Below are 10,775 nucleotides of genomic sequence, written 5' to 3' on the forward strand. Positions count from 1 at the left end.
TTTTTTTTTTTTTTTTTTTGCATTCCCGACAATCTTCAATTGAATTCCAGACACTATTAATCTTACCTTTTTAGGTGCTGAATATTTTTGTATTCCTATGAAAATTCTTGATCCTTGTTTGGGGACATAGTTACATTACTTATAAATAGTTTGATCTGTTTGCATCTTCAAACCTTTGAAGATTTGTTAGCTAGGACTATGGTAGAATTTAAACTAAGGCTAATTATTTCCTACTATTAAGTGAAGATCCTTCTAAATACTCTACACAATGTCTTATTCATCAGTGTCTTTAAAACAACTGCTACATGTATTCTGTCTGTTTTACTGGTTACTTCAGGAGGGAGAGGAAATCCGATTCCTGTTACTATTTCTTGTACAGAAACAGAAGTCCAAAATAACTTTTGTACATGGTGGCATTTTGATATATAGTGATTTTTTTTTTCCAGATAAATGGTTCCAGATATTTGAAGAATTATTTGAATGACAGTATATTTGAATGGCATTTGTAGGTTCAAATTTCAAATGTTAATGAGTTACTTTGAAAATACATCAAAATTTAAATGTTAATGAGTTACTTTGAAAATACATCACATAAACCATTAGATCCTTTTTTGAGCCAATTTTGATGAGACAGATAGTTGACAATAAATTGGTTAGCTGGTTACCCAACCCAATTATATACTTAGTATTTGCTGAACACGCTGGCTTTACTATTTTCATCTTACCACAGGGTACAGAATAGTAACATGGTTATATTTTATTGACTTTAGAAGGAAAGCTATAAACAGATTTGGTGATACTTAAAAATCTTATAAAGTATACCTCATGCTTGCCAGAAAGTTATACTATATTTCAAATATTTAAGAGTTTATTTCAGATCACTATAATTAAAACACATTTGTAAGATAATGAAATAAAATAGCTATTTATAGGGCAAAATCTTTATTGCAAAGTTTTAAATAAATGTTAGAAGAAATATTTATAGATTGCATATAATTGTGTTTTAAAACTTTGAATTATTCTATTATCGTTTATAAAAACAGACAGAGTGATGTGTTTGAAAATGCTACACAGACACAGTACAAGAGTAAGAATGTATTCTGAAATTCAACCACTGCAGGTACAATATGGCATCAATTAAAATAATATGTCATCTTTTTTAATTTAGAAGTAAAACTGCACTATGTCTAATAGAGGTGTAAGAAACCTAATTATCTACATCTTTATTAGGCCAGCTAAAATATGTTAGTTCTTTTCATTTAAAAGTCAGTTATTGGATTCTACTAATCAAATCATTATTTGACTCACCTTTAGCTTCATATGTACAAAAATTTAAGCTGATCCCAGTGTTTTTGTACCAACTGGGATAGCACAGCATCCAATCAATTTCAGTTCGTTATTGACAATACAGGTAACAATAACCAATAAATACCCTATGTTGAAGGTGAGGAGGGAGTTGGAGACAGAGAGAGAAGGAGACTTAGTCTACCCGTGAGATGACTGATGTTCCGGTATAACTTGATTCTTGCTAACCACCTGTGACTCTTCAAAAGTTACTAATCAATAATTTCATGAAACTTAGCATAACTTGTTTTTTTTTTTTTTGTATCTTTTGAGAGACCTCCTAGTTCAGTGGACTCAAATCAAGTGCAACTTTAAAAGACAGAGAAAGGCACACCTGATAAATGTTTTGTCCTAGATCGTCGTAATTGTGTCTAGCATCGTAATTGTGTGATTTTTAAATGTCTAATAATGCCCAGCATAGCATATACCATAGCAGTGTGTAGTGATTTGATGGGAAAAATTAAGAGTAAGCTTTAGGACAAAATTAGAAATAGTGGTATTTAAGAGACCTAATATAATTAGGAGTAGAATTGAAAGAGATACAGTTAAAGTCTTTACAGTTTTGAATGGGATTTTTAAACTGGGTTTGATGTTTAAAATGAAGTGTAAATACAGAATAGTGAAATGAAAATGAAATATAATCACAGGTAGTCAAGTGGTTTTATTTTTAAAAAAACACACAAATACGGTGAGTTCTAGTCTATTTTGAGTCACGCGGCAATGTTATAAGAAGAGAAAAATGTTATTATTTGTGTAAATATTAAGGACCTATTTGTTACAAGAAGAATTCAGCAAGTCAGTTGTGAAAATAACACTATTAGTCTAAACGAGCAGGACACTGACCATGTCGCAGAACTAGGTATAAACAGGTACACAGATATGGGAGGTGACAGGAAACATCTGCCTTTGAGGGACTGTCAAATCACTGGAAGTGGAACAAGTGACAGATTTGAGTTGATGAGTGACATAGAAAATGTGTTGTGTCGAGAGGTTACCATTGTTGCCTTAGAAATCTGTTTTGGTTTTCAGTTATTTGAACTGTTATCCAGAATAGGTAGGGAAATCGTGTCTTATGCAAAACAAGTTCCGGAAGTGATTTAAATGACCATGGGTTTCAGGATTACAGCAAGAGAAAATTACCACCACTTCCTTTGTTTCTAATGACAAGTAAGTCAGTAAATGATCAACATTGTGTGTTGCATGTTTCTGTCTATACAAAATAGAAAGGTCAATTAAGGACTTTATTTGAAAAAAAAGGATTATATGTATATTCATTCTTTCAAATAAATGGTGTATATTATTTATCTCTTATGTATCAAGCACTATGCAACTATATTTAACTTGTTACAGATAAGTGCTTCATTTATTTATTTTGCACATACTTATATTAAACGTTCATATTTAAAAAGGGCTTCTAATATTTCTCATATTTCATCACTGATATTAGAATACTGATTAAGAAATCAATAAAAAATATGGCTATCTGACTATATGCAATTCTGTAAATATCCAAATTCTGAATTAATGTTTCATTTAAATGCTAGGTTTGTCTTATACTGAGTTTTAGATCTTGATTTCCATAATGAATATACTATTTAGTATAAACAAACACCTGTGTTACATTTTATGTGTTGCTTAGCTCAACACATATATTATATGTAGTACTACGTAGCATTATATGTATTATATGTAGCATTATATGTAGTACTATGGTTCCCATCTCTAGGGTCATGTTAATACTAGAGAATTTGTGTTGTTCTTTATTGTTTTAGTTGAGATGAGATTCACAAATGGAAGCTATTTAGGAGGGTTTGCTTTCCCTTGGGAAGGAAGAAACATAAAGCACAACATGTTGTCATAGCATTATAAATGGATTTTGTCTTCATTCTTTCCTAAAATATATTCCTGTTATATAGATAATTCTAACATAGTCTTTTATGAGTTCTTGAAAAGCCAAGTCTAAGTCTGTCTTGTTCTTCCCCCAACCCACCTCAGTGTCTATAACAATTGACCGCACGATGCCTTTTTTCATCTTTATTCACCAAATAGTAACTGAGTCCTTTTTATGTCAGGTGACATATTGGCAATGCGCACAAAAACATGACAAAATTCCTATATGATATAGTCTAGTAGAGAAGATAGAACAGAATGGTAGATAAATTATGAGTTGTTGGTACTTAGTAATGACATATATAAATAGTTGAAACAACAGTCTCATAATTTAATCATTTCTACTTCCTTGATTATGTTCAAAAACAGGAATATACTTAATGAGAACGCAGCTTTGATATGCACTATACTGTTGTTTCATATCCTCTCTTGTCATGGTGAGATCATTTCCAGTCTAAAAATACTATTCATATAAGTGAAAATGTAAAACATTTGCCATGTTTCACCTCAGAGCTAGCTATGCTTCTTTAGTATGTACAGAAATTCAAAATGCTTAAGTATAACTTAGTGCTGAAATATGGAAAGAAAATACTTGAAGAAGTTCTCATCATCCCTTGAATGATTATTTCAAGTACTTATTGATTGATATGTTAATAATCTGTTATTATTTATAATAATAAATAATTTATAAACATTAAAAAAATTTAAACTAGAAATGTTATATAATAAATTAATCATATTAATCTCTGGGATTAACAGGACCCCAAGGATGTGAAATATAGTAATAAATGTAATTCAAATGAAGAGGATAAACTAGCCAACACATCCCTACTGTGTCTATCTAGAAATAAAATAGGAAACATTTTTAATGCTTTGAGTTCACAAAAAAGAGAAGAAAAGAAAAAGTCTCTTGTCCTAGATTTTGAAGGAAAAAATACGACTGTTGTTCACTGTCACATGTGGGAGGAATAAGCCTATGCATGAAATTGAAATAGTAATCAGACCAGAACCACTACTAAAAGAAGATTTGCTTTTAAATTGTAGAAGACATTTTTTATGAGAGCAATTGTCCCCTGAAATAAAATTAATCTCAACAGCATTTTTTTTTAAAGCGGGGGCTCTCCAGGAGATGTTCCAAGCCAGACTTTCCTTGCTTTAATGCATAGGCTAACATATTGCTTTATACTATTTAAAACTGCATCATTATTAAGTGAACTCTCTTGTAGTAAAGCAGAATGAAATGACCAGAAGACTAATTTTTCCATATAGTCAATAGTCATAAATGGCAACAACTGTACCATAGTAAACTCTTTTCAAAGTTATGTGTTCTAAATAGAGCCTTGCCTTGTTTTAAACAGGCAGTTGCGGCAGCATCAGCTGCTTCAAGAGATTTCAGTGGAATAGGTGGCTTAGGAGAGCTCTTGGAAAGTTCTTCAGAAGCATCAAAGTTAAGCTCCAAAAGTGCTAAGGAGTGGAGGAACCGAAGGAAGAAAAGAAGACAGAGGGAGCATCTTGAAGGAAACAACAAAGGAGAGGGAGAAAGGTTCCCCAAATCTGAATCTGAAGACAGTGTCAAAAGAAGAAGCTTCCTTTTCTCCATGGATGGAAACCGACTGACTAGTGACAAGAAGTTCTACTCCCCTCATCAGGTACGGTTTTCTACTGAGTGCTCCAATTTGTTTTGTCATTGCTATTGCTTTTCAATTGCTGTACTTGGTTTTTGTAATAGCTGATTTAAATGAGGGAAAGGTAACTAACATTTAATATAGTTAATTCCGTATCATGAACTGTCTTTAATAAGACTTTTATTAAACCATTCATAAGTTTTAATTTAAGGTAATCAGCTTTATATGTTGCACTATTTTGAGACCATGTTTCTTTATCCGCTTTGGGGGTGGGGGTAAAATCTATCAATCAGACTTTTCTCTTCAGGGAAACAGTTTTTCAATCTCTTGGTTACCTTTTCCATTCTGAGACCTCAAATGAACTTATCTTTGCATCTGGGTTTCTGCCATGATTATCTGTGGTTCTGATTGCAACATAGGTATGAATCTTGAAAAGAAATGTCTCGATTTTGCCTATATCTTTTGATATGAAAACTATACTTTTAATGAGTCTCTGTTATCTTGATATGGTTAGTGTCATGCTATGATACATTAGAATGAAATTATGACCTAAATGCTCTTGAAGAGAACTAAATTGAAGACAGTCTATTTTTGTTCTGATTTCATGTAAACTAACCAATTCTTCAGCATATTTTCAAGTCAAAGAGTAAAAATAGTTTCAATTTTTTGTATGTTAATAAGTTTTATCTGTTGCCTAATGTAAAAGAGTAAATAGTTATGGAATCCATGATAAGTACAGTTATGACTTTGAACACTGGTTCTATTAAAATTTCATGTGCTATGAATTATTAACTCTTCTAATTATATTAATCTGGGTTAGAATTATATCCTAAAGATAATGCTTTGAGGGACACTCTATATAATTAAATTAGAGCAAAAACCTGTACATCGACCAAGGGCTATGATAGCCTTCTTATAAACAATAAAATCTTTTTAAAAAATTGGAGAGATAAGCACAAAGTTCAGAATAGTGTTTAGTGCTTGGTTGGGAAGAAAAGGCGCGTATGTTATGAATAGGTGTTTGTTTTATAATTTATATTGAATGTGTAAATAATTTTTTAAAATGAAATAAACTCAATAAGTCATAACTTGAATTCTCATGTTAGGACAAAATAGTTATGCGCACACAAAAAGTTATAACATAAAAGCCATCTTCCCACAGACAATGTTGGTATCAAGAGATCCAAATACTATCTTGCATAATACAAATAGAAAGTATGGTAGTAGATCAGTATTATCATGTTTGGGGTTAACACGACGCTCTATAGAGAAAGTCAGTTTCTCGGATCAGAATTTTTTGGCTTAAACTGACACCCTTGATATTTTAATATTATTAAGAATATTAGGAGTCATTGGGATTAGTAGTATTTGATATGACATCAGAGCATAATGATTGATTTCACAAAAGCTGGTGTCCGTATCTCAAATCCAAATCAATTCTGTGACCTTGATTGAGTCACTTGTACTTTGTAAGATTTCTATAAAATGGGGTAATAATGTTTCTTTAAAGAGTCGTGGGAAATTAAGCAATGTGACAAATTGTAAAGCTCTTAAGTTAAAATGGGTAAATGAATTCCACATGAGGGAAACTAAAAATTTGAGTAGTTTCATCTTCTCACAAATGTACAGGCATAATAGCAATATTTACATTAACATATTTACGTGGTTTTGAAAATAATGCCTGTCCACAATTGTTTCATCATTATGCTCAAATAAAAACTTGTAGAATGCTTCATTCAGCCTATAAACAGATATTTTTTGATCACCTACTATGTAGCAGAAATAATTCTAGATGCTGAAAATGCTTCAATGAACAAGAGAGATACAATTCACTGACCTCATGGAATTTTATATTAAAGGGGGAGACAGAGAATAAACAAGTTATAGACAATGTTAGAAGGTGATAAGTGTTATGGGAAAAAATAAAGCATGAAAGAGTCATCAGGCATGCTAACTGAAGGTAAACATTTTAAATAAGGTGGTTTGGGAAAATCTCACTGCAAAGGAGACATCTTAGCAATGACTTAGAGGTGGTGAGGGAAGAAGGAGCATGGAAGAGCATTCCCGGCTCATGGAAGAGCAAGTGTCAAGTACCTGATGCAACAGTGTGATTGGAATGCTCAAAGAGGGGCCTGTGTTGAGTGAACCATGGAGAGGCAATAGCAGAGGAAAGTTAACTGACAGCCAATTTGACTACTAAAAAGAGAATCAGTGTGAATATATATATATATATTTAAATATATATATATTTATATATATATTTATATATATGCATACACACGTATATATTTTATATTTGTAGATAGTGAAATGAGTAGATAATTAGGTAGATAGATTATTAATATATAGATAGAGAGTAGATATTTCAAAAGAAAAAGAAAAAGCCTATTAGCGCTGATATTTACATGCCCCAGTAAACAGAGGCAGAGAAGATTAACACAACTCACAAGCAAAACTATGCCAGAAGTAGTTTACAATTTCTAGTTTTGTGAACAAAAAAGAACTCTCTCTGATGGGAAAGAGAATCAGTGAAGGTAGTGGAAACATGAAGCATTAGACAAAGCATACTGTTCAAAACAAATAAATCTTCTGAAAATGTCAAAGCAGAGAAGCCATAAAGTAAGGGCACCCTACCCTCTACTATCATACATTTTAAATGCATTCTACATTTATTACATTACTTTATTCTTAAATAGATATACATATTCATAGTACAAAATGGAAAAAGTGTTTTAGAGAGTACAATGGAAAGTGATCTCCCTCAGAGACATCATCTATGTTGTTTGGACACACTGAGACAATTTATTTTAAACCAGAATCTTTGTAGCTAGAACAAAGTTTAATCGTTGACTAACTGAAAACATCGATAAGAGATGTACATTTAACTTAAAATGCTATTAAGTAGGTATTTCTAACTAATACTCACTTTACATACCTCTATTAGAACATCCTCAAATTCCCTGCATCATCTTCCATCTTGAGTTTTCTCAATTCACTTTGAGTTCAATCCCTACATGCAAGATTGTGTTTTATACACCTAGTTTCTTCCATTTTCTCTTTTGTTATTGAAAATTAAAAAAAAAAAAAAAAAGTTCAGATTTACCTTCTTGGAACAAGGCAGAACAAAAAACAAAAAAAAACTGGGATTTATGTTTTGGCATGCCTGAGTCAAAGAAAGATGACCCTTTGGTCCTTAAAACTTAAAAGCCTGTTTTTCCTAGAGAAAGGACTGCCGCAGCTGTGGGCATTCCCACCACTCTGCTGCATCTTCTAGTGTGTTATTTTTGGTTTATTTTCTCTGAATACTATTTTTGTTATCTTCTTTTTCAGCCTTTATTGCCTTGTGTGCTCACACCCATTATTATACTTTCCAAAGAGTGAAGAGAAGTTTCAAATAAACTCAAAGATCTGGACCGCCTTTGAAAACACCCTGACATAAAAATATGCAAATTAAAGGCATGCACAAGATATATTATGGACGTACCATATACTATTTACTCCCAATCAAATATCATGTAGACAAGAGTTTCAGTCTCCAAAGCGGTCTCTGAACAAAAGCATATTAAGATGATTACACTGAACCATCCTAGGGATTAATGTGAGACAAATTTAGTATTCCTCTGAGCGTAGGGTGAGGTCCATTTGTACAGAAGCACCTGGAATGTGTGGTGAATGTTCAGATTCCAGAGTCCTAACCCCTACATACTGAATCCCAATTCCAAAAAGCAAGGACCTAAAAATACACACTAGAGTTTCAGAGGCAAGTCTGAACATAACCAATATTATACTGATAATTCATATTGAGTCTGAAGAGATTTAAAAACATTAACATTCTCTATTATAGGGGGCTGAATTAATGTCTTCACAACGTCTAATTTCTTGATCAGTCTGATGACTGGAAAATCAGTTTAACTACTATCTGACATTGGGGAGACAAACCTGCTGTTCAAACTGTGTGCCACGTAGACATAGTTGCAGATTGGACAAACTAGGCAGTCAGTAATTCCTTTGGATATCCTAACCAAATCCAAAACAATGGCACATTTCTTAATGAGAAATATCTTTCCAAGGACATCACTGAGACAGAGGGCAATAAAGATTATTCTAGTGCTTTGCAGTCTGGGAAAAGTCATAAAAATAAAGAACAAATGGGGGCCTAAGAAAATCAGCATGACCTAATTAGGCAAAGGGACCAAAAATAAATTTGATGGAGTCCGCCTTTCCTATGTTTTTTTCCACTAAAATTATTTTATTTGGTTTTATACTGAAGCTCGGAGAAGGAAAGGGAAAGTACAGGCAGATTTACGCTGGCATATGGCTATGTATGAATATGTATGTGTATTTATGTATACATACTACCCTGGCTATGCAGAGAGGTAGGAAAGGTCATAAGGGACAGAGCAGGGGGAGCAACAGAGAATGTCACCTTTAACAAGGATGAAAGTAAACAAAGATTCTGCGGATTGAATAAAGGTGTTTTTGAAAACTATCATCAAGGCTAGAATAAACATAATTATTTGGTGCTGCTAGTTTAAAATCTATCCAAAAAGTGAAAGGGACTTCATGCCAAATCCTCATTTTCTTCTACCAGAAAGTATTTAATTGATTTATCTATGAATATATGTAATACAAAAAATTTTTGAATTATCTGGTTCCTTTTAATAAAATTAAAGTGAGTTCAGAAGGATAAGTTGTTTTCCATATCACCTTTAGTAAAGTCAGGTATATGTGTCTTGCTTTTTAAAGCTAGTGTTAAATGTTAAATAAGAATAGTAATACATACAGCAGTTTAGTCTCTCTGTTGTCAGTGCTATGATATATATTCTCTCAGATCATATGAATAATTAGTAGCCATTTGGGAAACTGTTAGCAAATCTGGAAGACAACATCACAGGTAAATTTTTGAGACTTTTATATCCATGTAGATAGTGGTCCAGACAAAGAATAATTTCCTTTTAGAATCCAAAAGAAGCAAATAGAGAGATAATGGTTTTGTTTTTAAAACATTATCCAGAAGTAAAATATTTGCAACAAATATTGTAAATTTGAGCCAACAGTCTCTCTTGAGCCATAACTTATTTTCCAAGTTGCATGCTTTTCAGATCATAGCATTTGAGAGCAAAAACCACCTACTGTTTAACCACCACTCCCACCAAAAAGAATAATTTTCCTCTCCAGCATCAAGTTCCACACCCATATTATTATGAGAACAAAATCCATCTCACAGTATTAGTGTGAACATTAAATGAAGTGGCCGTGCACTTAAACTGTAAATCAGGATTCTTAATCAGAAAACACTCTTTATACTTAAATTTGCATTGTGATCTATAATAAAAATATCAAAACGTATTTGTTCTTTATAAACTTAATTTCTTGTTTGAGAGCAAGGCTATTCTAACCCAAAAGCAAATAGATTCTGCAATATTAAGACTTTTATTAAACAATTGTGTGTGCCCCCATTACTTTCTTCCTTGCTCTCTCTTCAGTCTCTGTTAAGTATCCGTGGCTCCCTGTTTTCCCCACGACGCAACAGCAAAACAAGCATTTTCAGCTTCAGAGGTCGGGCAAAGGATGTCGGTTCTGAAAATGACTTTGCTGATGATGAGCACAGTACATTTGAAGACAGCGAGAGCAGGAGAGACTCACTGTTTGTGCCCCACAGACACGGAGAGCGACGCAACAGTAACGTTAGTCAGGCCAGTATGTCATCCAGGATGGTGCCAGGGCTTCCAGCAAATGGGAAGATGCACAGCACTGTGGATTGCAATGGTGTGGTTTCCTTGGTGGGTGGACCATCAGCTCTAACCTCACCTACTGGACAACTTCTGCCAGAGGTGATAATAGATAATAAGTTAGCTACTACTGACATTACACACCAATTTGAAATAATCGAGGCCTGGGTGGTTTAGCCTGTTA

General features: G+C 33.0%; 1 protein-coding gene across 8 annotated transcripts in view; it reads left to right on the forward strand.

Annotated features, from left to right (window-relative positions):
• SCN3A (sodium voltage-gated channel alpha subunit 3) overlaps positions 1–10,775 on the forward strand; it is a 90,325-nt gene that overhangs the window by 23,581 nt on the left and 55,969 nt on the right. For 4 of the 8 annotated variants that reach the window (XM_011358339.1, XM_023528589.1, XM_011358335.1 and 1 more), the window contains exons 10-11: positions 4,593–4,883; positions 10,346–10,693. In XM_011358339.1, coding sequence (XP_011356641.1) covers positions 4,593–4,883; positions 10,346–10,693 — 639 coding nt within the window. Of the gene's footprint in view, positions 1–4,592; positions 4,884–10,345; positions 10,727–10,775 lie in introns of all 8 variants that reach the window. The other 4 variants (XM_011358356.1, XM_011358350.1, XM_011358327.1 and 1 more) reach the window with 3 other exon arrangements.

This window comes from Pteropus vampyrus, unplaced genomic scaffold, assembly GCF_000151845.1.
Source record: "Pteropus vampyrus isolate Shadow unplaced genomic scaffold, Pvam_2.0 Scaffold2, whole genome shotgun sequence".
Lineage (NCBI taxonomy): Eukaryota > Metazoa > Chordata > Mammalia > Chiroptera > Pteropodidae > Pteropus > Pteropus vampyrus.